The sequence below is a fragment of the Elephas maximus genome, chromosome 12 (assembly GCF_024166365.1).
Source record: "Elephas maximus indicus isolate mEleMax1 chromosome 12, mEleMax1 primary haplotype, whole genome shotgun sequence".
Taxonomy (NCBI): domain Eukaryota; kingdom Metazoa; phylum Chordata; class Mammalia; order Proboscidea; family Elephantidae; genus Elephas; species Elephas maximus.
Genome location: NC_064830.1, coordinates 95,362,621 through 95,389,993, shown reverse-complemented (window position 1 = coordinate 95,389,993; position 27,373 = coordinate 95,362,621). Strand labels below are relative to the sequence as shown.

At 56.3% G+C, this 27,373-nt stretch overlaps 2 protein-coding genes across 5 annotated transcripts in view; one reads left to right on the top strand and one right to left on the bottom strand.

Annotated features, from left to right (window-relative positions):
- Window positions 1-27,373, top strand: part of C12H7orf50 (chromosome 12 C7orf50 homolog) — a 120,428-nt gene that overhangs the window by 82,078 nt on the left and 10,977 nt on the right. The gene's annotated exons all lie outside the window — the stretch shown is intronic.
- Window positions 1,102-15,974, bottom strand: GPR146 (G protein-coupled receptor 146). 4 transcript variants are annotated; one of them, XM_049905078.1, is made up of 3 exons: window positions 15,901-15,960; window positions 14,040-14,374; window positions 1,102-4,751 (listed from the first exon to the last, which is right to left on the bottom strand). In XM_049905078.1, the coding sequence occupies exon 3, from the start codon at window positions 4,716-4,718 to the stop codon at window positions 3,714-3,716; it is 1,005 nt and encodes a 334-aa protein (XP_049761035.1). In that variant the 5' UTR covers window positions 4,719-4,751; window positions 14,040-14,374; window positions 15,901-15,960; the 3' UTR covers window positions 1,102-3,713. The 4 variants fall into 4 exon arrangements, with proteins under 4 accessions (XP_049761035.1, XP_049761037.1, XP_049761036.1 ...); XM_049905080.1 differs by having other exon boundaries at window positions 14,332-14,374; window positions 15,901-15,942; XM_049905079.1 differs by lacking the exon at window positions 14,040-14,374 and having other exon boundaries at window positions 15,901-15,974.

The window sequence follows — 27,373 nt, the reverse complement described above, 5'->3', positions numbered from 1 at the left end:
GGCCCGAGTCCAGAGCCCTGCCCTATGACTCATGGGCGTTTTCTGGGATGCAGCTTCAGATGTCCCTACACTGAGGCTGACACATGTGCGAGCACTTCCAGGAACTCTGCTCCTCATAAGGGCAGAGCTGTCTGCATGTGCGCACAGGTGTGTATGCGTGTATTGACACCTGTTGTGTGTACACGTGTGCGTGTGTGTGCATGTGTAGATGCGTGTGTGTGTGTATGTACATACGTGTGTTTTGCTTCAGGCATAGAGTTCTAGAAATACTTGTTTCTCTGTGTTGAAGGGGATGGTTCCATCCTCAGGCTGCCGTTTGTGCTGTGTGGTTGACAAAAGCGGGAAGAGTAGGTTGCTTTCTGAGGTGCCTCTTCTCTAGGAGCTTTCCAGAGACCTTCCTGATGTCGCTGTTATGTAGCTAGGACTTGTCCTTCAGTTGCCAAGGGAATAGCGAGGAGGGTAAAGTTAGGTCAGGAGCCAACAGTGAGGGCTGGTATCCAGAATAAATCCAGAGCAACCTCAAATCATTTAGAAAAATGGACAAACACCTGAAGAGGCATTTCGTTAAGAGGAAGTCCAAATGGCCAGTAAATGCGCGAAAAGAGCCCCAACCTCATTATAATTGGGGGACACCTCAGCCCTCCTACTAGATTGAACTACGTTTCCATTTGTGAGGACTGGGGAGGATGTGTGAGGACACCTGCTGGTGGGGCATCCACGGTGCAGCCACTTTGGGAAGCAGTTTGGAGCCATACCCAAACTGTGTGTGTGCCTGTGGCCAGCTGTGCCCCTCTTGGGTGATCTGGGTGCACCAGAAGATGGAGACAGGAAAGTTACTGTGCAGCTGTCCATTGTATCCAAGGCAGAGAGAGCCCTGCTGCCCAGCACCTAGCCCCAGTTGCCACCGGCACACAGCTCCTCCATTCACTTCCACGTTAGGCAGCCTCGTTTGTTGGGGAAGCTGTTTTGTAGGAAGAATTCCAAGGCTGTGGAAGGGCTGCTGCCTCTCCTAGTCCTGCTCCCAGGAACCCCAGCCCTCCAGGAGCTCTCTGTCTCTCTGGAGCACAAAGTGATAGGAAATGCGAGCAGGAGAAAGGCCTTTTTATTTGGAACAGCCACGAAGCCCAGCTCCCCCATCCTATTTCCCCTAAGAGCAGTGATGGCTTCCCAACTAAGCCCGCTTCTGTAGATCGTCCTGGGCTCGTGGCCTCTCTGTGAGAGGAGAATTAAAGACCCGTCACGCGGCCATCCGCTCGGGCCTCAGAGGCTCTTATCGCGCACTGTGGCTGGAATGCAATCAGGGGGATTACCACCATCACGTCTCAGCAAACACGAGTCCTCAAGTGGGAGATGCCAAAATGGGACGCCCCCGCCATCTGGCTGCGTAATCTTTTTCTGAAGAGCCGGCTTCCCTCCTGCTCTGAGTCAGGCTCCTTGTGCATGAGGAGGAGGAGAGGGACACAGGCTGCAGCTGGGAAGATGGGAAGGAAATCGTGGTGCAGCCTTCATCCTGAGCAGCAAGAGAGGCCACACTGCCCCTTGTGCACACACCTTCCACAGCCAAAGCATCCAGAAAACTCACCTCTCTGGACCAAGGGCTTGCTGGAGGCACCACGGCTTCCAGCAATTGGGCCAGAGCGGATCTTGGCCCTCAGCCTAGTGTGACCCACAGTTCTCACAGAGCTTGTCCACAGCATCCAGCAGCCGGCCGGAGTGGACCTCGGCCCTCAGCCTAGCGTGACCCACGGTTCCCACAGAGCTTGCCCACAGCGTGCAGCAGCCGAGCCGGAGCGGATCTCAGCCCTCAGCCTATTGTGACCCACGGTTCCCACAGAGCTTGCCCACAGCATCCAGCAGCTGAGCCAGAGTGGACCTTGGCCCTCAGACTAGGGTGACCCACGGTTCCCACAGAGCTTGTCCACAGCGTCCAGCAGCCGAGCCGGAGTGGACCTCGGCCCTCAGACTAGTGTGACCCACCGTTCTCACAGAGCTTGTCCACAGCGTCCAGCAGTCAAGCCAGAGTGGATCTCGGCCCTCAGCCCAGCATGCCTCATGGTTCTCATAGAGCGGGCAGGCTCTGACTTTGCCTGTCATATTGGGAGGGATGCATTTCGTACGTAATAAAGTAATGACCACTGGCTCGTGGGCTGAAACTCCCCAGAGACCAGGGCCCAGGAATGGGTTCCCACTGGGAGTGGCTGTCACACCAAAGAGCCACGCTCCGTTGTCCTTGGGGCCAGACATAGACCTCAGGAGCTCACATTTTTCAGATTGTCAGAAGGTAGTATGGTGCATAGGTCAGACGTTGTAGACTCTCCCCTCCATGGTATGAGCTGTACCCCATAGTCACGTCAGTATTGATCCTATAAGCGCTTAGGACCAACTCAGACTCTGCGTGCCCTCTGCTAGGTTTGCCACTGAAGGAATGAGTGACCCTTATCCTCAGAGCCTTCTGGGATTCAGGATTGGGGATTAGGGGTTGTGGGTTTAAGTGTAACTTAACCATAAAGAACCAGGTTGGGGAACAGGAGGCCTTTGTGTCCACGTGTTTAACACAGATGTTTACAAAGTCGAGTAAGGTCAGAGGACCCAGACTGGGGGCAGATGTTGGTCTGGTGGTGTTTAGGCTGTGGGCATGCAGGCTCTGCTAGGTGGTGGGGTGTGACAGGCTTCCCTCTTGTGAGCCTCACCTGCATTTACCTGAAGGCCAGTATAGACCAGGCAGCTGCCTCTTATTAAGTGGCCAGGCTTTGGTTACCCAGCATGTACGCTACAGAAGCCCCAACAACGCGGGCTTCTGGTCCCCTTCAGCCAGCCCAGGTAACCCGCTGTCACGACCAGCAGCCTTTTCTCTCCAGTGTGTTCCTATCCTTTGGTTCCAGGCACACGTTGGGGCTAATGTAGAAGGATTGACACTACCTGTGGGGGCAGTAGAGGTTAGGGGACATCTAGCCCATTTATGTGTGAGGAGTGATCTTGCTGCTGCTTAATTGTCACACTGCTAAAAGCCAGCTGTAGCTGATGGTTTTTCCTTGTGTTCTGAAATGTTTCAGTGCCATCTTGTGTGACAAGCACACTCCCAGGAGCCTGGCCCCCTGCTCCCCCTACATAGTCCCAGGCTTATCACACCGCGCAAGCAGCATAGCAGACCACCCAACCCAGCCTGATGTGTGCGTGTCTGTATTATCTCCTTCATTTTAATGCTTAACAATTTTCCTAGCAGGCAGATCTTTTCATAAAACAATGGAAAAAAAGGAGGAAGAGTCAAGTATTTGAACAATACGAACAAGCAAGGCATAAATACTGGCTTAGGTGTCGTCACTTCATTTAGAAAGCCGTCCATCGAAAAGGCTGGAACAAAAGTGCATCCTGGAGGCGCGGGCCCCAGGGTCACGTACAGAGGGTGCACACAGCTCATAGAGAGTGGACACTAGCACAAGGGTAGCTTATTTGCATATCAGGCCCATCACTTTGAGCAACATGGCCTTGGCCTCAGACAGGCCCCTTTTGGGAAAACATAGATCTTCAAGCAAACCTGCCTGTGCCGTTGGCATCAGTGCCTGTCTTTGTGGGGCTGAGGGCAGGAGCCACCCAAGGTGACCCAGTGTGGCGTTCCAATCACAGTCTTAATTTACCTCCATGTCCTAGGACCTCAGGCCAGGAGGGGTGAGGCTTCGGCTTGGTCAGCACCAGCTAGGACTCGGGTGCCGGGCCTAGGCCACCACCTGCTGCACGCCACCCTGCTCCTGGACGCAGTGCTGCGGTCCACACTGTAGCCTCTTGGCCAGCCGGCGGAGCTTGCTGGGGAAGCTCTTGTCCATGTGTCGGAAGAGCAAGGGCATCACCGAGCTGCTGGAGAAGGCCAGGAGCCGGGCAAGGTCCTTGGCGAGGGGCAGGACCCCCATGTAGTGCCCGTCCATGGGCTTCCCCCTCGCAGCCACGAGCACCTGCCCCAGGAGGGTCATGTAGTATGGCGTCCAGAGCCCAAGCTGTGTGCCCACAGCGACCCCCAGCAGCCAGTGCGTGGAGGGGTCCAGCCTGCCTGCATCGCCTTGGCTGAGTGGCGTGTCCTCCTTACGCAGCCGGGCAATGAGCGCTAGCGCATAGAGGGCAGCTAGGGCAGGCACCACGTAGCCAACAAGCACCATGATGGCATCGGCAGCCTCAGTGCTTCGCATCTCGGCGCACTCGACGAGCCGTGTGGACACATGGCTGCAGATGTGGAATAGCAGGGAGGAGAAGCTGGTGAGCAGCGCACCACCCCAGACGAAGCCACACACATGCCGCGTGTTATACACGCTGGACATGTAGGTGCGCGGTAGTGCCCGCTCAATGTAGCAGTCGAGGCTAAGCAGCGCAGTGGAGTACATGGTCACCAGGGCGGACACATGGAACAGGGTCAGCAGCGTAACCTGGGCCTCACTGCTCAGCCGCCACAGTGCCCAGCGTGCATGGGTCGGCCCCAGCAGGTAGGCAGGCGCCAGGGCACCGAGGACCAGCCCAGCAACGGCCATGTTGACGAAGTAGACGTCGGGCATGCTCATGCTGCGCCGGCTGTGCAGGTTGGCGAGCACCAGCAATGCATTATAGCCTAGGCCCAGGGGGAGGCCCACCAGCAGGTAGAGCAGTGAGAGTGCCCACAGGGCCAGTGGCAGGTCCCGGCACAGGGGCAGGTCTGTGCTGCCCACCGTCCCATTGAACACATCGCAGCCCCACATGGTGCCGGGTCGAGCAGCTCTTGGTGCAGTGCCCTGTGGGAAGAAGGGGAGAGTCAGCATGTGCTAGGACAGCCGGCCCTCAGACGTGCAGAGACCCCAGAACCCCGCTGGCTTCTAGGAGTGTGTGTCTCTGTGAAGAGAAAGCTGGTGATTGCAGACGGCTGCACATCTCACAGTGCTAGAACACTGGTTCTGAATGAGACCTAGGTAGTGGGTCGCTTGCTCCAGAAGCCCACGTAGAAGCCATTACACAGTCATGCCCAGTCAGGCCACCCTGCCTGCTCTGCCCTCAAGGAGGGTCTACCTGGTGGCCGTGCCCTGCCTCACAGGGGGCTCCTGAAGGCCCTGCTGCCCTGGCGAGTCTGAGTCTGAGCCCTGGGACCAGAGGGCTCAGGAGTGCTCTGACCCCTCCCATAGACCCTGCTCTGCCACATCACCCCTCCTCCCTGTCACCTCACCACCCTCATCACTTCCTCACCTCATCATCCTTATCATCTGACCACCCTGTCATCTTACTTCTCGTCACCTCATCACCCTATCACCTCACCTCTCCATCACCTCACCCCCATGACACCTTGCCACCATGCCACTTCATCACTCCTCCACACCGTCACTCCACCTTGTCATTTCGCCTCCCCATCTGCCACCACGTCACCCCACCACTCTGTCACGTCACTCCATTACCTTGCCATTCTTGTCACCTTGCTTCCCTCAACTGCAGCTTCTTTACTGAAAAGTGGGGCCAGAAAGAGAAACCACCTTCCTGGGAGAATCAGGTGCAAGGACACTGTACAGCCTGGTAGGCTGGGCCCTCAAAAGAGAGACCTGGAACCTCACCACAGCCATGGTGCTGAGTGGAGGGGGATGGGGGACAAGAGTTGTTCCCTGAGGTTGGGCCTCAGCCACCCCAGCAACCTGCCCTTGCCTGAATGTGGCCTGGTGTTCTGCATCCATCTCCATCCATGTGGCTGGTGGTCAGTCACACTACAGGGCTTTTGAGGCTTGGTGTGAAATTCCTTCTGCCCTGCCCTCTACCAGTGTCTGGGGCCCGGATCCTCCTGACTCACAAGCTACCAGGAGACATGGGTGGATTGCGGCTGCTGGTCACAGACCCACTCCTTGGTTCTCCTTCCCTGACCCTCCTCATCCTCCCCTCCCTGCCTCCCTTCAGTGGACACGTTCTGAGTGACCGCCGGGTCCCAGGGGGCTGTGCTAGGGTACACAGCACACCCCGCTCTTGCCCCAGGAGCCTGCAGTCCAGAGAAGACAAAGATGTGAGAAACTGTGCCAGCAGGAGCCAGAGGTGCACGTGGCCCTAGTGGACCCCTGAGCAGCTTCATGGGGCTCTGGTGACCCTGAGCCAGGGTGGGCAGGGGCACCTCTGAGGAGGTGCTGCTGTTCCAAGAGGTTGCAGGGCATGGGGATGGGTTGCAGAGAGCACCAGGGGTCTCTCTGGGTGGCACTCCCCTAACTCCCAGAACCTGGTTTCTGCTGGACTGTGGTGAGGTCAGCTGCCATGGACATTGTGACGGGAGGTGGGGCTTAATGCTGCCATCCCCACCCCCCCGCCCAGCCTGGGGTGTGGCCACTACAGGGTCTGAGTGCTCTGATAGGGGCTGACAGCATGGTTCAGGGGCTACAGAGAGCCATATGTCAGGCTGGCTTGTGCATCCTCACTGGAGGACCTGCCATGGGGTTTGCATCACCTGCGCCAGGTATCTGTACAAGACATTGGTGAACAGATCTGTGATGTGAAGAAGAGCTAGCTCCCTGCTCTCTCAGACAACCACAGTCTCCACAAATGTCATAGTTCTCTGGGGAAAACCTTACATGCAAAGTGTAGTTTGGCCCAACCAAATCTCCTGCTCTCAGAATGAAAAAAATGACCTCCTTAGCCAAACACAAACGAAGCAGACCTTTCTCTTTCCCGGGGTTTAGAACAAAGTGAGGAAGCCAGCCCTGCTCCCACCCAAGGTCCACCGCCCACCGTGGAGCACTGAGGCTCCGCTTCTAGGAACAAAGCAGCCACAGAAAGGCCTGGCTCAAGTGGAAGACCTGTGTAAGCCACGCCCTGCCCTCTTGCCGGCTGTCCTACTGGGCGAGCTCCCCGACCTGTGAAGTGAGGAGCTAAAGCTGACTGAGGGGTACATGCTAATCTTGAGGTCGTGCGGGGCAGGCGGCACAGACTAATAACTTCTGGGCAATGAAGAAAAGCGAAGTGTGTCAGACGCTCCTTTGGCAGAAACAGTGCCTCCCTCCAGTGTGCCTGCAGCCTCTTGTGCACCCCATGGCGGAAGTTGTGTCAGACTCTCACACGTCTGTACACGTGAGACCATGCAGCCCTTGACGACAGGACCTAGTTGGAACCACTTCTGTATCTCAGGATCTTGCACGCAAATATCAGACGGACAGATGGATGGATGGATGGACGGAAAGATGAAGGATTGGTGGATGGATGTGTGAATTTTTGTTCAGATGCACAGCGAAAGACTAAGAGAAAATGAATTTGTGGGGACATTTTGCAATCCTTGTGAATGCTACCCAACATCCTGATGATGAATGTCAGATGGCAGTGGAGGTACTGAGTCACATCCTCGTGGGCAGCACCAGGACTACCCACACCCACGTGTCAGCCACACCACCTCACGTCCGGTGTGAACACGATTCTTCTGTCTAGACAATGGTCTCTGCCATCTGATCTCCACACATCCCTTCATCAACTGACTGAGAACCTCCAGGCACTCAGCAACACAGGGATGGGGTGAAGGAGCGTGAATATGCGGGGGGCTAAGTCTGTTCAGGGAGATGATGGGAACACACAGAAAATGCCGGAAGAGGCCACATTCACAGACGCATCCCTCTGCAGTAAGCATCATGAGGAAGAGACCACACTGTCACACACGCGTCCCCACGGTGAGCATCCTGAGGAGGACGGCGCTCTCTCTCACATGTCCCCACAGTGAGCATCCTGAGGTGAAGGCTGCTTTCTCTCACACATATCCCCGCAGTGAGCATCCTGAGGAGGAGGCCGCTGTCTCTCACACACCTCCCCACAGTGAGCGTCCTGAGGTGAAGGCTGCTTTCTCTTACACGTGTACCCGCAGTGAGCATCCTGAGGAGGCCGCTCTCTCACATGTCCCCACAGTGAGCATCCTGAGGAGGAGGCCACTCTCTCACACATATATCCCTGCAGTGAGCATCGTGGGTCACTGACTGAGGAATGGTTGGTTGTCTCATGAGTTGTAGGAGGTTTCCCTGTCTGTCATCGAGCTTCCTGGTGCTGGTTTTCTCTCTGCATTCTCCCCTTCCCACGTCCCTGCATCTACCCTCCAGGCCCTGTCCTGCTGTCTGCCTAGCAGCTGCTCATGTCTCAGTGCCTCTTATCCCCTCCTTCAGGAGGCTGAGGACCACTGGGGGTGGGGGTGTGGCCCACTGTCTGCATCCCAGGTACTGCCCCCAAACAGCATCTGCTGAAAGACCTCCCTCCGGCTGTCCAGGAAACGGCAGGTTCCTGCGGCCACCATGAATGTACTTCAGTAAACAAATGTTTTCATCCCAATATGGCCCTGCTTGTCCCCTGTCACCCTGTTGTAGCTAAGTCACCCCTGGTCTGGCTGCACCAAGCCTGCCTTTCTCTGGAACTCCCCATGGCGCAGCTGGGACGTTCCTGCATATTCTCATTTCAACCCTTGATTCCTGCCTCAGGGAGACAAAGCAAGAGCGGGCACTGCACCCAAGGAGCAAGGGCCCTTCATTAACTGTGAGGCAGAATCTCTCCGCGTGCCTATTTACACGAGGAAAAGCTGCTGGCACCTGCCTCGGGAGTGTTTCCAGGGAGAAAGCACCCATCACCTGACTGACCTCATTATACACCTAACGCTTTCCCAGGTCCTGCCCTCTGCCAGCTTCCCCTTTCATTTCACTGAGCACATTCACATTGGTGCCAGGTGACTCCGCACTCCCTCTGGCCGTGTCTCCTCTCACCCAGCCACCCAGCCTGGCCTCCAGCCACCAACCGCATCGGGGGCCATCTGCTCTTACCGTCACTGTGTGCCCCACATTCTCTGTGCTGGCGCTCCCACTCACTCGAGAAGCAAAGGCAGCCACAGAAAGGTCTGTTGTGTGTTTCTCTGGAAACTCCACAGGCGCCTTATCAGCAGTGACCATGCAGCCCGGGTTTCCTGTACATGTGTGAGCGCGCTTGTGCGTGTGCGCGTGTGTGTGCGAGCAGCCACAAGCAAATACAGGGACCACACTTGTTTTTCTTCTAGTAAATTACTCACAGAGTTTCTGCCTTGCTTGGCAGGCAGCTGTGGCCCCTCCCTCTCTCTGTTTACAGCCAGTTTCAAGAAGTGAGAGGCCTCACTTACAAGAGTGGCCTGAGGGCAGACGTGTGCACACCCTCGCCCTCCCAGATCGCAGGCGCAGGTTCCCAGGGGATGGCACAGCTCTGAGGGCTCTGTGGGGACACAGCCCGCGTGTGATGGCCTGGCTGCTTTGCAAAGCCTGGTGGAGACACACAAGAACCTGCAGCTACTTCCTTGTCCTCCTTGTAGATGGGAAGTTGAGTCAAGAGTTTTTTTCTCCTTGAAAACATCTGTCTGTAGGACCAGAGACAGAATAGTGTCTGCCTTAAAGAGGGTCAGGCCATATCCGCTTAGACCAGCAGGGCCAGGGGTTAAAGTGAGCAGAGGAGATGCTTGTGCTCTGCAGGCTCCTAACGAAGGGCTCCGGCATCACTGCGCGTGAGCGTGAGCAATGAGCATGGCTCTCTGTGAGCAGCAAGGACTTCACGGTAGGCACACAGGAAGGCAGAGCCATGGCCCTACGTGTGTGGGGCTTTGCTGCGCCCGGAGGGCCCCTGTGCCCTGGACTGTAAACGCTCAACCCAGGTGAGGTCAGTGAGGAGTACCTTGACTCTCTGGAAACCCTCACGTGGACTACACCTGCACAGGGCTTTCTTCACACATTTGCGCGCTTGCCTGGCCACCGTCAGCTCTCTGTGCATGTCCTTACACGCTGAGTGAAGGACCGTTTTGACGTCAGACGCAGACTGAGCTCTGTGTCCAGTTTTCAGTCTTGGCACCGACGTGTTCCGCGGCAGTATGGGGTACACAGAAGCCTCAGAGCAGCATGCCGCTGACTTAGTCACTTCACAAATGTGGTGTCTCCATTCCCTATAGCGTGGAATGTTTCTGAAGCTGGAGTGGCTGTGTTGTCCACGTGAGATCAGGGGCATGTGTGAAAGGAGAAGGTGGAGGGTGGTGGGCACATGTGGCCCAGGAAGCCCTGTGGTGGGAGCCACAATTGCTTCTCTGAGTGGACACTGCCCCCCAGCCGGGTGGGTGGTGTACACAGGGGTCCAGGTAAGCACACGGCGGTAAGGTCAGCTTCCTTTACCCCGAGTCCCCCCACCTGCGGGCTATTGATCAGCAGCATGGGGGCAGTAGGCCTGGAACGTTGTGCCCCAAGGACTGGGTAGTGGCTGCCCTCAGGGCCCTTCTGGTCCCTGGCCTCCGTGTGCCCGTTGGGCACTTGGGGGCGGCCCTCACCATGGCTTGCCAGTGGCAGCCCTCCTGGTGATGTAACCCCATGGACAGCACGTCAGGTGTTCCTATCCGTTCTAGCTACTGAGCGATTAGGGAAGGCGCTTCCTCCTGTGGAGCAGGGGCCCTCTTGTCCTGACGAAGTGTCCAAGAGTCTCCCGTTCCCAGGTGGGCACTGCTCTGCAGGACCTTCCAGAACCTGTGACCAGGCCCGAGGGCTCCAGTCCCCACTGCTCTTCTCATGCCTCTGTCCTACGTCGGAACCTGGGGCAGAGGCTTTGGAGCCTGTGTTGTCAGGGTAGTGGAAGTAGTGCTCCAAGTTCTGAGACAGTGGCCTCCCTCCCAGAGATGGCTTGCTGTAACCTTCTTGATGACAGAGATAGCTAGCCTGACACAGGGGAAATCCCCAGAACCCTCTCGCCAGAAGCAGGTCTGAAACACAAAGCTTCAAGCTCACCAAGGCAACAGTGGCTCCATGGGGATGCGGGAGAGGAGGAGGGGACGGTCCAGAGGCCCAGCCAGCCGCCTTCTCTAGGTCCCTGTGACCCCGGCACACACAGAGCACTCCATGCTCACACCATGTCCTGAGGCGCTACTTCAAGAAGCCTCCATGTTCTGCCTGAGGTCAGGGTTCATGACCCACTTCCCAGGGGGCCTCTCCCCTGCTATGGCCCCTCCCTCACCATTCACAGCCTTGCCTGCCACCTGCACTCCACCCCCAGAGCCACAGTGGCCTGTCTGGCCACTGCTCTCCATTCCTGCCCTGGCCTCTCCCTACCTCCAAAACCTGCCCGTCATTACTCACCCAGCCCTGAGCCGGCACTCATGTGGCCACTCATGTGCACCCCACTCACCAGGCCTAAACACCAAAAGCAGTCATTTCTGAGGTGGCGCCTGTATCAGGCCAAATTTCTCAGCTCTCCACCTCGCTTTCGGACTGGCTCTCGGACCTCTGCCCTCACCGCGCCCCTGGGCCCCAGGCTCAGCCCCTCAGTGCCTCCTCGCCAGCTCCAGCCACGTACTGCTCTCCTGCTATTCTCCCTCCAGCAGCCAGGCGTCCCTACCGGCCTCAGCCAGTCAGTCGGTGAGCTTGGCGGCCAGGTCAGACTGTCTCACCTTGCAGGGCCCAGTTGTGTTCTCATCTTTTCCTTCTACTTTCCTGACCTCTGTGACCTCTTGAAGCCTCAAGCCTCCAAGACCAGGGACATGGTGGGAGACGGGGGTGGGCACCTCAACTGCTCATCCCCGCTGGGCTCCTCACCTAAGCACAGCTGGCTAGAGTATGTCCCACACCCCATGACAGCAGGAGTGTCAGACAGGAATGTTGTCTGTGACACCTGGCCTGACTGACTCAGACACTCGCAGATGACTACACACACAGGCCCTTTGGAGCTGGTTTGCTTTTGAGTGGTCTGCTCACATCGAAGCCCAGGCCTGCTATCTCAGGGAGCCAAGTCCATAACAGTGAGTGTATAAAATGCATGTGGAAACTCCCCGCACCCCTCAGCTTCCAGGCATCTGCATCCCACAGTGGTCAGGAACTCCAGCCACAGCCAGATAGGTGGAATTCAAGTACCAGATGAACTGTGACAAGCTGATGACACTGGTCAGGAGATTCGCTTCCTCTCCCCACGCCTGGGTTTCCTCAGCTTGAGGGAAATCTCCTGAGGCTGTTAAGAGGATGGAGCGTGTCAGCTCATGTGACATGCTCAGTGTGCAACCCTGGGCCTGGCCATTGGTGTGTGGCATAGCAGATTCATGCCAGGCCTTCAGCCTCCTTCCTCACTCATCACACGCAGGGGCAGCTCCACAAATATCCACGTGGAGTCCTTGATGATGGATGGACACAGAGCAGAGGAAGCTGAAGGGCAGGGGGCTGACACGCTGAGCCCATGTTCTGAAGGCAGCAGGAGTCTGGGCTGTCGTGTTCAGATGGGGTTTGGTAACAGCACAAACGTACTGTTCCTGGTGCTCACCAGCGTTCCACCAGGGCGTCGAGATTGGCTTCTCCAGCATGTTCACTGCTTTCAGAGGGGCGTGGACTGGGAAGGAGAGAATTCTCCAAGGCCTCACCTCCTGTTCCCTCCTGACTTGTGAAAGCTGCTGTGGAGAGGGGCTCTCAGGGTAGAAGTCTTCCCCAGCTGAGTCAGCCACACGCAGCAGGATCCCTTCCCACAGGGGGGCACCTGTCTGTCCCGGGGCCGCAGACCACCAAGGGTGTCTGTCAGGAGTATTTCCTGGGGAGACCCCAGCATCTGCCCTCCTGGCCTCCTACAGTGATGCCTGCGAGCCAGTGGACTTGGTAGTCTCAGCAGGGTGGGGTGCGTGAGGGACTCAGAATCAGCTTGGAGAGAGGTGACTGACGTGATAGGGGCAAGGCTGCTGTCCTGACGAACAGAAGCATGCCACTCAGAACTCCCAGAGAGTTCGTGCACATACTTGTCTGTGTATGTATGAGTACTGGTGTGTATGTGTGTAAGTATGGGAGTGTGCATATGTGTAAGTGCGTGTGAGCGCCTGTGTGTGGGTGCATGTCTGAGTTCATGCGTAAGTGAATGCGTGCATGTGCATTTGAGTATGTGTGAGTGTGTGTTCACGCGCAGCGCCAGCAAACATGAAAAATCAACAAGTTGTCCTTTTCCAAGGTAGCTGAACTAGTTTCACTAAACCTTAAAATGCTGTTTTCTTGCCTCTGTTAAACAGATTCTACCTGTGGTGCTCCGGCCTCTCAGAGCTGGCACCCAGCATGCCTGCCTTCAGGCCAAGCCCCCTCTGCCCCATGCCAGCCGGCCCCTCCATGAGCCACTCTCTCACTGTCGGCTCTCACACGCTGATCCTGCCTGGAGCTCTCGTTCTGACTGTGTCCCTCCCTGGCCTCATCTCCACACTCTTCCCAGCCAGTCTCACTGAGTGGTAGCTGTCCATCTCTCCATACTTCTTTCCTTCTTGCTCACTGAGCGTTCTGTGGAGGCTGGGAGCGTTCGTCTGCACCCAGCAGCCTGGCCTGGAGCAGACTCATGCACTGAAAACCGAGGAAGGGACACATCAGCGATACAAAGGGCTTTCCCCAGGTGAGGGACAGAATTTCCCCACCAAGTGGAAAGGACGGCAGACAGAGTGGGGTGTCTCCAGTCCTTCTTGGACAGGTGCTGTGCAGACATGTTTTGGATGTAAATTTGCGTGGGAGTAGAATGGCAAGGCCCTGGGCAGTGCACCCTGAGAAGGAGGGAGAGGAGTGGGCCAATGTTCAGGCCTCCCAGCAGAGGGGCTGTTTGTTCCATTTTACGGAGACTTGGTGAGGCACACAAGACACTCAGCTCCGGGTGAACGTTCTGGAACCATCGACTGCTTTGGAAGTGATCCTGAATGTGCACTTCCTCCCGCAGTAATGGGCAGGGCTTTAGCTACAATTAACATCCAGTCTTTTGAGCTGGGTGCTCCGGAAAGGCTGGTGTTTCCGTTGGTTCTCAGTGTGGAGCGCTGACGCATGCTGATGCTATCGCACACGCTGCGTCTTCATGGGGCGCCATCAGGCAGCACATCGTGTGGCTACCCAGGGGTCCAGCGCCTGTGCAGGGCCTGGCTCAGCTTCTCACTGCCTCGGCTTTTTTGTTCCCTTACTGGCTTGGTTTGCCGCCAGACCCAGGGAAAAACAAAAAACTTGGTAGGGAACTCAGGGCCACACTGAGACCAGCTGGGTCTCCATTCCAGACCCTGGGCCCCATGTCTCTCCCCACTCCCCCCCCCCGCCCCACCCTACCAGGCGTGGTCCCACCTGAAGAGAAGTCCTCCGCCACAGATATTACCAAGGAGGCCAGGTCCTTTCTGAGGGAAGAGCCAGCAGTGTGGTTTGTACTTTTCACATTGGGTCTGTGGAACAGTGGGGGCCCTTGTTGGGCAGGAGTCCTAATTAAACATGGAAAAGTCTCCCCGTGCCCCTATGGCATGCAGGTCCACGTGAGCCTGGGTGCTGTTGTCCTCACGCAGCTCCTGGGTGGCTGGCTCGGGGGAGCAGCTTCACTCCTGGCAGCACCTTGGTGTGGCATCTCAAGTGAGAGAGAGCTCACCTTTCGCTGTCAGCCTGGTCCCTCTGGGGCTTGTGGAGCTGGCCTGCAAAGAAGGAACAGCTGGAAGCCCTGCTTACAGGAGGGGAAGTGTGGTCTGACCACCACGTCCACTTCCATTGCGAGTCTGACTCTTGGGAGAAAACTTCCGCCAAAGGCGGCATCTCCATCAGGCCCCCACGGTTCTGTTTGGCTCTGTGCTTGGGCTGCCAGTGGCCAGTTGTTCTTCCAGAGGCTGTGGATGAGGGCAGCGCCCAGGAGCTCCTTCTACCCGTCCTGTGCGTAAATCCCACCAGCATATCTCCCTGGCCAGTGGTCTTTGTGGGCATGTTATTATTCACCTTGACGCAGACATACCAGCACTGACATCTGAACTTGGAGCCTCTTGTGTGCCTGCCTCAGGGAGAGAGAGGGGCCTTTCCTCTCTCCATCTGCCTGCAGGGCTGATCCGCAAGGATACCGGGTGACTGAACATTGACAATCTGTCCTGTACCTCTCCTGCCCGTTCTAGCACACCCCACACTCCCTCAGGACGCTAGCAAGCTGGGTCAGGTGGGGGCCCCAAGCCTGGCCCCAGCTGTGAGGTGACCAGGAACCAAGCACCCAGCAAGTGCAGTGGTTCTCTCTGAAGCCGTGGTCCTTGGGGCCTTCTCCATTGAGAAGGTTGTACTATGGCACTGTGCAGTTATCGATGGAGCCTAGTCTCGCTCACAGAGGCCCCCCCGGTTTGGACTATAAGACATCTAGCCATCCCAGTTCTGCAAGAATAGCCAGGGAGCCTGGTTGGAGCCCCTTTCCACTCCCTGCATCGCCAAAGGCTGGCCCAGCAGGCTGTGGTCACTTTGCTGCTGAAGGCCTGCCCCTGCTGCACAGTGCTGATGGGGGACAAGTGGGTAGGCATCAGATCAGCACTGGTGATAAGTCTCCGTAGGTAAGGGATCAAAGACACTGCTGCTCTGGTGAGATGAGTGCCCTGCAGAAAGGAGCTGTCCCTCCCAACCCACCACAGGAAGGAGCTCAGGCATTTCAGACTGACGCAACTCTGTGGCTCTTGCTGTTGTGAGGTTTCTGAGCCCAAAGCCCATGACCTTCTTCCCTTTGAGCCCAGGAGCCCCTCTCCACGCCAAGGTAGTTTCTCTTCCAGACACCAACTGCCCAAGAAGAAAATGAACCACAGACTGGATATGCCATTTAGACGTAATTTTGGAACCTACTAAAAATATTTTTCATCCTAAAGTGAATGAAAGCTATAAATAACCCGGTGACCCAGGAGAAGGTCATCAGGCCCGCAGGACACAGATGAGCTGGCTTCAGGGGGTGGAGAGGCTGCCTGCCCATCAACAGGTTAATGACCACAGCCGGCTGGCCGCTCATAGGACCCGCCCTGCCCCCGCTCCGTGACACGCGGGGGCGGACACGCCGGTAGGGGTTCAGGGACACGGACTCGAGCCCAGAGACCCGCAGGCGGGCAGTTTATCCATGGTCCGAGCCCAGCCCCGAGTCGCCTCCTGGCCCGGCCCGGCTCCGGCCCCAGCCCGGCTCGCCCCCAGCCGGCCCCAGCCCCTCACTCACCGGTCGCCGTCGCCCAGGCGCGGACAGGTCAGGCTCCGCGGCCGCAGCGCTCAGCACTGCTCACGGCACGCCGCCCCGGCCCTGTGTACACACGTGACCGCCCCGCCCCCGTCCCGCCCCGCGGCCGGCGAGCGGCAGTGCCGCAGGCCATTGGCCCCGGAGCGGCGTCCGACCGTGGGCCTGGGTGGTGGCCGGCGGCCTGTTATGTAACCCGACACCCGGCCGAGTGCTGGAGGGGCCGTGCAGCTGCCGGTGCTGCTCCGCGAACCCCAGGACCCGGTAGGCTTCCTGGGAACTCCGGGTGCCCACCCAGTCACTTCTCAGAGATGCGGCACCGGTGCTGCTGAGTCACCACGCACGCTAATCCGTGGGGTGCAAGTGGGTGGTGAGCGGCTCAGAGCAGATGCACCTGCTCCCGTTTCTGCCTGAAGCTTGCTTGCTATTTCCAAATTCACCCTTAGCTTCCTGTTCTAGAAATTTATTTGTAAATTGAACCGACCCCAGGAAAACCATTCAAAGAGACAGTGCAGCCTGACTGGTTGTGTCGCCATTGTGTAAATTACATGTTAGGAAAGTTGAAAGAGGGAGGTCACCGACCACCGCCACCACCCACCCAGCCCCCACCACCGCTGCCGTAACTCTGTGGTTGAGTAGCACCTCGTCAGACAGCATGCCATGGCTCAGGATCTCAGGTCATCTCCTTCTGAAAATCCGAGTGTGAAAGGTTTGAGTAGAATGCAGGTTTGCTGTGTGACCAGGTGGAAGGGACCCGTAAGAGGAGCCCCACAATTGGCCCTGCTCCACTCATGCTGGGCACCTCGCTGGAAAGGGGCACTGCCTGCCCACAGGACCAGTGAGCAAAGTTGGTGTCAACTTGGACCAGGTTCCCCACCTAGGCAGAAGGGCAGAGCCTCACCCCCTCTCCAGATCACTGGGGGACCCCTGGGGCCACCCCCACCTCCTTCACCCTCATGCCATCACCCCAACTTGCTTCTGAGTCCTAACACCAAGCTTCTGTAGCAGCAGGGCCCCTGCAGCAGCAGCCACATGGCCTTAACTCCATAGGTGCCAGCCTCACTTACTGTCTTAGTCATTTGGTGCTATCATGGAAATAGCACAGGTGGATGGCTCCAACAAACAGGAACTTATTCTCTTACGGTCCAGTAGGCTAGAAGTCCAAATTTAGGGTGTCAGCTCCAGGGGAAGGCTTTCTGTAGGCTCTAGAGGAAGGTCCTTGTCATCAGTCTTCCCCTGGATTAGTAGTTTCTCAGCACAGGGATCCCTGGTCCAAAAGATGTGCTCTTCTTCTGGCACTACTTTCTTCATGATATGAGGTCCCCCCGTCTCTCTGCTTTCTCTCTTTTATATGTCAAGAGATTGATTTAAGACACAACCTAATCTTGGATTTGAGTCCTACCTCATTAACATAACAGCCTCTAATCTCACCTCATTAACATCATAGAGATAGGATTTACAACGCATAGAAAAATCATATCAGATGACAAAATGGTGGACAGTCACACAATGCTGGGAATCATGGCCTAGCCAAGTTGACAGATATTTTGAGGGGACACAGTTCAATCCATGACACAAAAATGGTCCTTGTTAGCCAACACTGATACCCAACAGCTCCTGAGGACTTACTGTGGCCAGGTTCTGTTTAAATCCCTACAAACAACCCCTTGCGGAAGGCATGCCCATATTCCATCGAATCTAAGACCCAGTAAAGCAAACGTGTGTGCTGACTAAACCTTGACAGCCCAATAGTTATAGGAAGCATCCCAATTTTGTTAGGTGGTATTGAGTCGGTTCTGACTCAGAGCAGTCGTATGTACAATATAAATGGGAAAAACAAAACAAAACAAAGTGTCTCAGTATCAGTTAAATACAATATCATTGTCCTTATTTTAAATCTCATTGAGGCTCAGAAAAGCTGATTAACTTGTCCAGGGCCACACAGCAGGGCCAGGATCTGATCCAGGTGGTCTTTGGATTAACAGACCAACAATTGGGAATTTGGGTCCTTCTGAGAATCTCCTGTGGGGCAGTAGTGGCCCAGGGGTAAAATTCCTTCCATCCACGCGGGAGCCCTGGGTTCGATTCCCGGCCAGTGCTCCTCATGCGCAGCCATCACCCCATCTGTCAATGGAGGCTTGCATGTTGCTGTGATGCTGAACATGTTTCAGCAGAGCTTTCAGACTGACAGACTAGGAAGAAAGGCCTGGTGATTGGCTTCTGAAAATCAGCCAGCGAAAACCCTATGGGTCACAATGGTTTGATCCACAACTGCTCATGGGAATGGCATAGGACAGGGCAGTGTTTTGTTCTGTTGTGTATGAGGTCATCATGAATTGGGGTCAAATCAACAGCAGCTAACAACTACAACAATAATCTGTTGCATAAATAAGTGTTGTCGATCGTCATTGTATTCATGGCCTATGATGTGAGAATTCCTGACCCGAGTCCACCTGTGCTGGCCTGGTCCCTGGTTTAGGGGATCTCCCCACGAAGTACACCATGGCAGTAGAACTACTGTTTGTAACCCGGGAGAGGGGGGTGCGGGGAGAGGCTGGAGGTCCAGCTCTGTCTACGCGCTTAGCACTTGGGGTCACTGCGGGCTTCGTTATCCACAAAAAGGAGTCTCCCTCCCCACCAGCCACGTAGGCAGACACAGGGAGAATGGCAGAAAGTCTGTGTGTTGTGGAAATCCTTGGAGTGAGCCCACTCTCTGCCAAGCCAAGAGAAGCATCTTATGGCTGGGCTGTAAACACCACTGTGGAGGGCCGCAGCCCTGTGCCTTGCAGCTGAGCTGTCCTTGGACTGTGCCGGACTCCCGGCGAGCAGCCCCCATCCTGGGGAGAGGAGTGGGCTTCTGCAGCTGGTGTGTGGGGGGTGCAGAGCTGGACCTGAATCTTGGGCTTCTGGTTGCCACACAGTCCAGTGCCGATGTTGAACACCCCTGGAGGTGGCCCGCATCCCTGGTGAGGACTCCCGGAGAGCAGGAGGCATGTGTCCCAGGCCCGGCTGTGCCCCCTGCCTGCACACACTGTAGGACAGAAGACCCTAAGTTAGAGAAAACATAGATAGCAGCGTCACAGCCGCCTTCTGCAACCGCATTTCCAAGCCCTGGCGGGTCTTTCTGGTTTCTGGAGAGGCCATCTATAAGCTCGCCCTGTGTCCACACCACGGGCTCAAGCCTGTTGGCCAGGAACCTGAGAGCCTTCCTTGGCCACCCAGGGCCCAGTTGCATTTGGTCTTTCTCGGGGTGGGGGTGGTGATGTGGCTGGTGACAGGTGTCTAGCTGAAAAAGTGAGATGCACCTTTTGGTGACTGTGTGTTCACAGCTGAAGCTTGGAAACATGTTGGTCCGGGTCAGAGAGCGTTTTTAAGTGATGTCTTAGTTCTTATGCCCGTGGTTCAGGACGAGAAGGTTTCTTTGACTGATGTGGCTATACCTAGCATCATGAAGTGTGGCTCAGGCCCCGGGAGACCAAAGTGGGCCTTACTCAGGAGGCATGGAGGCCAATGGGGACATGGGTGGGAGCAAGGCCCTGCTGCCCCTGTCCTGTGGGGCCGTCACAGTCTCCCAGCCTTTGTCCCCGTCCTGTGCCTCTCCTGCCCTCCTTTCCAAATCCATGCTGTGCAGCTTCCACCTGGCACCTGTCTTCTGCAGAAGCAGGTCATCCTGAATTGTAACACGAGAAGTACCCAGGCCGGCTGAGGCCGTATACCAAGCCTGCTGGCCCTGATCACCAAGCCAAGCCGCCTTTTCAGCTGAGCCAGGGGCCACCCTCAGCACCTAGCGCCAGTGGAGTGGCTGCTCAGCCACAGACTTGATACAGGAATCAGGGTCTGCCAACATCACCCTCTGCCTGGTCCCACTCAGAGTCAAGCCTTCTCTTCAAGGCGAGCTGCAGCCACAGGGACCAGGGTCTGTGTGGGGCACCTGCTCTGCCAACCCACCATTAGGGCCTGGCCAGGAAAGGCAGATGTGTGGTGTCACCCTGTAGTTGGCACCAGCGTGGGCTGATGGGACAGAGGAGGCCACCAGTGCCAAGGTCACCAACCCCGATCCCACGCTGTGTTCAGCTGCCCTCAGAGTTGGCACAAAGGTCAGGTCCTCTACTCTCCATGGCCCTGGTTCAGCCTATAGGCAGTTTCTGGGGCCTGGAAACAGCCCCTCCCTAAGCAGGGCCTGGCCCCACCCAGAGATGGGCTGGAACAACCCTGGAGAACACACCTGCCTGTTACCTGCCTGCCCCTCCACTGTCACCAAGGCGGTCCTCCCTCGAGGTCTGTGTGCAGTGGTCCTGGGGGGGAAGGACCTGAAGATCGCAAGGACATGGGATAGGTGTGAGGCTGTAGGGCCAGAGGTGCCCGGGACATGGGTTGAAGAGAGGAGGGACTCTTCTTCTGTCAGGGATCACCCCCAGAGCCCCCTCCAGGTGGCACAGGTGTCCCGAGGCCCTGCCTCGATCCTCCATGGCCCCACGCCGATGCTTCTCGGGCACCATCAGCAGGATGGGTGGCTGCCCTGCAACAGAGCCCGGGTCTCAGTGCAGACAATGCTGCACCCCACGCCTCCTGGCCCATGCCTCCTCCCAGGCCCCCATCTTCTCTCCCCACCACCTTCCTGGCTCCTACACCACGCCTTCCAGCAGTAACAGGAAACACTGCAGCCCAGGGTGAGAGGTTGCACAGTGACATCAGAAGTCGTAAGGCAAGCGGGAAGCACATCACTCATTGCATCCACCTGCTGCTGGGAAGCACCCATTAAAAAACTAATTGCCATCGAGTCAAGAAGCACCAGCACACCCAAAAATAGGTTCCTGGGAAGCCCCGCCCCTCACAGCCTGGCTGGGGAGCATTGGGCGGGGACGTGTGCCGCTTCATGGGTCTCCTTCCCCATAAAAATGGTAGGGGTTGTCTTGGTGTGTTGTAGATTAACTGAGAATTTTTTTTTTTAACTTGAAGCTTAACGGCGACACCAGCTATTCACCACTTAGATTACTGTGTCCCCAAGGCCGTGTGACTATTTATGAACCCTGTGCTCAAGCCTTGCCATCAAAGCAGAGAGGAGGCAGAGCCCTGGAGGACCATTGGCCCCTAGCCAGCTCTGCACCTTCCCTGAAGTTCCTTCGTTCCTTCAGGTTTGAACCCCTGCTAAGCATTTGCATTTCTGACAAGTTCCCAGGTGACACTAATGCTGCTGGTTGGGGATCAGTTCTGAGAACCACCAGTAGAGGAGCAGTTCTCAAAATTTATCATACCTAAGAATCACGTGAAAATCTTGTTAAAATGTAGATTGATTCAGTATATCTGGGGTGGAATGAACTGGTTCGAAGCCCTGCCTGAAGCGCAGCCTGACAGCTTAGGTGCTGTTTCTGTACGTGCTCATCTAGAATGCCCATGCCTGCCAGGTGTGGTCTCGGCAGTTAGGCAGTCGAGAAAGCGGGCTTCCTGGCCAGCACAGACTAACTGGGTAGAGGGGGAGGGATGCTGGGACACAGGGCAGCATCGCAGTACTGTAGCAGCTCTGCTGTTCAGACGGGGACATCCCGAAACCCATCTTACCCCCAAGGTCCTGCAGCTGGCAAGTAGGGGCCTGGGTGTACACTGAGGCTGTGGGGCCAGGGCAGTGGCACCTTCTGGACATGCCCCTGGGTGAGGGGATGGGCGATGGGTGTGAATGCGGGGAGATGTCAAGTATCAGAAAGCAGCCCCAGTTCCCTGTGGGGTCACAGGGGGGCTCCTCCATCTCCCATGCCATTCCCACAGTCATCTGCCTCCCACAGCGGTGGCCACAGAACATGAGACCTGAGCTAGGGGGAGACTTTACTGCAGACCTGTTTTCTGGAAGCTGGATTACCAGTGCTTAGCTGAAAATGTGGCAGGAAGGTTTGATCATGTGAGTACAATGAAATACCAAGTCGTTCTTGGACTTTTGGAGTCCCTGCATAGTGCAAATGGTGAACACGCTCAGCTGCTAACCCAAAAATTGGAGGTTTGAGTCCACCCAGAGGCACCTTGGAAGAAAGCCATGGCAATCATACTTCAGAAAAATCAGCCACTGAAAACCCCGTGGAGCACAGTTTTACGCTGACATACATGGGATCACCATGAGTTGGAGTCACCTTGGTGGCAACTGGGTTGTTCCTTTGACTTTTGGAGGCGGGCTTTCACAGTGTACGTACTCTCCAAGGCTCCTTCCCAATCACCTCTCAAGGCAGCGTGCCTCCGCGGGTCAGAGAACAGTTCGCCGTTTCGCTGGAGTCAGTTCATCAAACTTTGCTGCCACGTTTTGAGCTAAGAACTCCCGTTCCAGTTGCCAGATGATAAAAACAGATGATACCCCCCCCAAAAAAAACAAAACCCGTTGCCATCGAGTCGATGCTGACTCATAGCGACCCTGTAGGACAGAGTAGAACTGCCCCGTAGAGTTTCCAAGGAGTGCCTGATGGATTCGAACTGCCGACCTTTTGGTTAGCAGCCATAGCACTTAAGCACTACGCCAGCAGGGTTTCCAATATACGATTAGAAAAAACGCTCAGTTTCTGGAGTGCCCTTGTTTTCTCTGCAGCCATCTTCAGCACGAGGTCTAGGCTATCTACAGAAGTATTTATGGCGGAAATGATAGGGCATCTGGGGCTTTGCTTCAAAATAATCCAGAGTTGGGGGAGGTGGAGCAAGATGGGCCTTTGCTGTTGAACATGGGGGTTCATTATACTCTTTACGTTACACGTGCTTGGAATTTTCGTAGTAACAAAAAGAGAAGAAAAGCTAGGGAATAAAAGGAAGAGAAGGAGCCCCACACTTCACAGTGCAGCAGAAAGCCCAGCAGCTGGAGTGTGGCTCCCAGGGCCACCGTTTCACGGCCCTGGGCAGTCAGTCACTCCCCTCCCCAGTCGAGTCTTCCTCCATGAACACAGCCCACGCCATGTTCAGAGTGGTTGTGGGGCTGCGAAGCGGAGTGCAGCACCCGCACCCACTAGGAACTAGACTGCTGAGTTCCACTTCCTGACTCGGACACAGATGGCATCTTCTTCCCTTTCTGACTCACTCACGAGCTGGTGTTCTTTTTTGGCACAGTGTTGGCAGAGTAGCCTTTTTATAAGACGTCAGGGCACATGCACCGCCCTCATCTGGTCCTGAAGCCCCTTCGTCAGTGTCTAGATTTAGCTCCGACATCACCCGTGAAGAGCTTACACCCGTGTGACTCAGTGCAGAGGCTGCAGAGCTTGGTTTAGGAAGAGGAGATGGCACACATCTGCAGAACTAGACTCTGTTCCAGGAGTCTATTTTCTCTCTCCAAACCTCTCATCAAAATAAAAAAGTGTGCATGGAAGTGCTCCCTGCAGGGAGTGGGAAGGGATGGGAGCATAGGGCAGACCCAGGTCTTGGAGCTTGTTTTAAATGCCCAGGCTGGCCGCTGCCCACTCCACAGAAACCCAGGAATGCTGCAGCTGGAAGGCAGCCATCTCCACAAACAGGAGAGGGAGCCAAGGACTCAGGTGAGCAGTCCTCAGCCTAGCCCAAGGCAGCCCCTTCTGGCCAGCCCTCAGAGGGGGGGCAGCATCCTGAGCCACCGCAGGTAGCCAAGAGTTCTGACACCCGGCCGCACGGCAGCGTGGCTGAGGTTGTTGTTTTAATGTGGTACACCATGTCAAGGTGAAGGCAGGAGGGGTCCAGGGGCCTGCACAGAGAGTGAGACTCAGTGCTGGGGTCCCACAGGGTCTCTTACTCCAGACTGGAGCCAGGCAAGCCCCCCCAGTGGTATGGACCCAGAGCTAGTGCAATGTCAATAATAGGACATTGAGATTGGTACAGGGTGTGTGTGTGTGGTTCTGTGTCACTGTATCATGTGTAGATTCCTGTAACCATTCCTGTCGAGATGGAGAACTTCCTTCTCCACAGTGATCCCCTCCTATACCCTTTATAGTTACCTCACCACCCCCAACCCCTGACAAGCACCGATGTTTTCTCCATCTCTGTAGCTGCACCATTCAGGAATGTTATGTAAATGGAGCCTTTTGTCGCTCAGCATGATGCCCCGAGACCCATCTAAGCTGTCGTGTCAGTAGTTCTTTCCTATTTATGGCTACTGGTATCCCATGGGGTGGATGGACCAGCGTTAGGTTAACAGTTTGCCACTGCAGATCACCCTCATTGCTTCCTGGTTTAGTTCTTACAAAGCTGCTGTGACCATCCGCGTACAGGTTTCTGTGAAGTCATTTCTCTTAGCTAAGTGCCCAAGAGTGGAATTGCAGAGTCCTATGGTAGTCGCATGTTTAAATAAACTGCCAGACGATCTCCCAGAGTGGCTGCACCATTTTACGTTCCCATCAGCTGTGTGCGAGTGGTCCAGTCCTCTGCGTCCTTGCCAGCATTGGGTGTGCTGTTTATTTTAGCTGTTTTCATAGGTGTGTGTCGACTAGTGATGTTGGACATCTTTTCGTATGCCATTTGCTGAAATGCCTGTTAATGTCTTTTTCCCATTTCCTAAATATGTTGTGTTTTCTTAATAGTGAGTTTTCAGAGTTCTTTATGGAGTCTACATACAAGTCCTTTGTCAGATATGTGGTTTGCAAATATTTTTCCCAGCCTGTAGCTTATCTTTTTCATTCCCTTAACAGATTCTTTTGCAGACCAAAAGTCTTCGGTTTTAATAAAGTCAAACCTGTTGATTTCTCTCTTGCCCATCAGGGTGTGGAGCATCCTGGGACGCCTGGTGTTCCCAACTCTGTCAGAGGGAAGTGGGTGTAACAGGCCGGGATGAGGAACCTGGACCCTCCTTCCCTCTCCCTTACTCACCCCCGGCCAGCCTCTCCTCCAGGCCTCTTCAGGCCCCTGGGGGTGGGGCAGGCTCCTGGCTGCCCAGGACACTTGCAGTTTCCTGAACCGTGATACTTCAGTCTGGGTCTAAGTGGGTGGTGCAGATGAGATGAAGGAGCTGTGGGATTCCTTCATGTGCTCAACAAGCAGTTACTGAGGACCTGTCTGCTGAGCAATGCCAGGGAGCAGGCAGCTCCTCCCTTGTGAGGCGGATGGGGGGCGGGGTCCTGCACAGGGGTGTCGACTCACCCTGAGGAGTCCTGGGGGCACCCTGGCATTGTGAGGGTACACCCAGGGGACTGAGGTGGAGTACAGCAGCAGAAGCTCCCCTCAAGAGGAGGGTGGCGGTGGGGTCACTGAGGAGCGGGAGTGGGTGGAAAAATGTGCCAGGCGAAGGGAGGAACCTGGGCAGGGGCAAGCAGGGCAGGCTCGGGGAACCCAGGGCCGCTCGCTGTCGGTGGTGGGGACGGTGGGAATGACGGGCAGCGGGCTGGACTGAATCTGGAATCCGGCTATGCCATCCGACTTTGCCATCCGACTTGGGTACCTGTTCCGGGCGGAGCAGTGGGGGAGCTGCTGGGGAGCCTGGGGCTCACTGCCCGTGAGCAGGACTGGAGCAGGGCCTGGGACAAACAGCTGGGCGTGTTTCTGTTGTCGGCCATCTCCCCGCTGAGTGCAGGCCGAGAAGGTGCTTCACTGCCCTGACCCTCGGCTTCGCCTGTAAAATCCCCTCCGCGAGAGCGGCTCGAATGAGAACGCCCGGCACGCCGCAGGCGTCAGTCCGAGATTTACCTGCCCTCCGGCTCCGTGCGCTAAAATCCCGGAGCTGCTCATCCGCCAGAAAGTGCAGGTGGCGGCCTCCGCTGGTCCCTCTTTTCGTCGGCGCCGGTCGGGGCGCTAGCGCATCCCGGGCCCCGCCCACCCCGGGGGCCCCGCCCACCCCGGGAGCACAGGCCGCGCTTCCGTCCCCGCCCAGGCCGGTTGAATCTGGTTCCGCCGCTCGGGGTTGGCTCATGCGCAGTGCGCGGGGTTGGCGGCCTTGGCGCATTGCGTGGGGGCTGCGGGCAGGGTTGGTTCGGGCCGGGTCGCCGGGTGGGTCATTGCTGGGACTTGGTTGACTTTCTTGATGCCGTTCGTGCTCTGAATAGAACTGACAGCCCGAGACGCGGAGGTCAGTGCCCGAGGACGGGAGTGGGGACGGGGCGGTGGGGGAGGGAACCGGAGCTGGTGTGACCCCTTCCAACCTCCCTGCCCAATGAAGTCAGAGTGTCGATGAGGAGCCAGAGGGGGGAACGGGGGGGTGCCGGGGGGGGCCAAGGTCGTCTATGCGCCCTGAACCGGTGGCAGATGCCTCAGCCGCTTCCTCCACCCCATCCCACTCCACCCCATCCCCGCCCAGGACTGGAGAGCACCTTCAAGTCCGGACCCTGAGCTGTGAGCCCAGTCTCCGCAACACGGGTCCGTCGTTAGAGCGGAGGTGACACAGGTGACCAGACATGGCGGTCTCCGGCCCCGCCCTGTGGCCCTGACAGCCCGCCGGGCGCTTCCACGGTGTCCCTCGGTGCCACCCAGCAGCTGGATGGGTTGTGCCCGGATCCTGGTGGGTCTGGGGAGGAGCCTGCAAGGACAGGCTGGTTCTGGGGGAGGTGGGGTCCCGCCTGTCAGCTTCTGAGAGCCCAGACCGCCCTTGGTCTCTCTGGGCATCAGAATTCTGGGCCTGGCCAGAGCATCCCAGCCAGATGGAGGAGCCACCAAGCGCTGCCCAGGAACAACGTCAACAGGACAGCAGCCGGTCAGCTCCTCCTCCTGAGTGTCGAGGTCCTTGTCCAAGCCCAGGACTGCAGCCTCAGTGCAGTCTCAGGTTTGCCGTGGACTGTGTGACTCTGGGCAAAGCCCTTCTCTCTCTAAGACTCCACTTTCTCATTATGAGGTGGGAGCTTGTTTAAACCGGCCCCACCTCCCTAAGCAGAGCGAGTCTGTCATTGCTTTGCTCCTTCCCAGGAGGCCTTTACCCCGTGTCCATCCTGTTGTGCGTGGGGTCACTATGACTCCAGTTGACTTGATGGCAGCCAATAGCCACTGTGATCAGTTATCAGGGCCTTTTTTTTTTTTTTTTTTTGGTAGCCCCAGGCACTGGGACCTTTGGAAGGCCGAGCCCCCACACGGGCCAGCCTCAGAGTGTCCCATATTTCACGTCATATATAAATGTCTTGCTGCAAAAACCCACAAGGGCATTTACAGTTATGCTTTTGAAATTATTTGGCTACAGGTAACTCATTTGAGTGGTGATGTAGTTTTTCTAAATCCGTTGTGTATGTGCAGGAATTCTTGCAAAGTGGGAAAAAAACCTAACCTGTAAATAGTTGCCAAATATGAGAGCGTTTTGGGCTCCATTTAACAGTCAGTGAAGCCAAGGCAATGATACACTTCGGGGGTATTTACCCAGGTGTTCATTAATTTTGATGTTGCTGTTTTCTTGTTCAGGAGTCAGTAGCACATGTTGTTGTTTTTCCCATAGCTCAGACATTTTGACAGGCCCTCGAGTGGCTTGCCAGCAGGGCCCAGAGGGCAGAAGGACCCCTGCCCAGGTGCCCTGTTATGTCAGGGGCCCTGCATGCAAATTTCATCTGGGAGTTTTCAC

Excerpts from the sequence above, each read along its gene's own strand:
- GPR146 (XM_049905077.1), bottom strand. The coding sequence starts at position 8,885 with ATGGTCACTGCTGATAAGGCGCCTGTGGAGTTTCCAGAGAAACACACA. Across the intron at positions 4,752-8,759 it reads ATGTGGGGCACACAGTGACG|GGCACTGCACCAAGAGCTGC; the intron begins GTAAGAGCAGAT and ends TTCTTCCCACAG.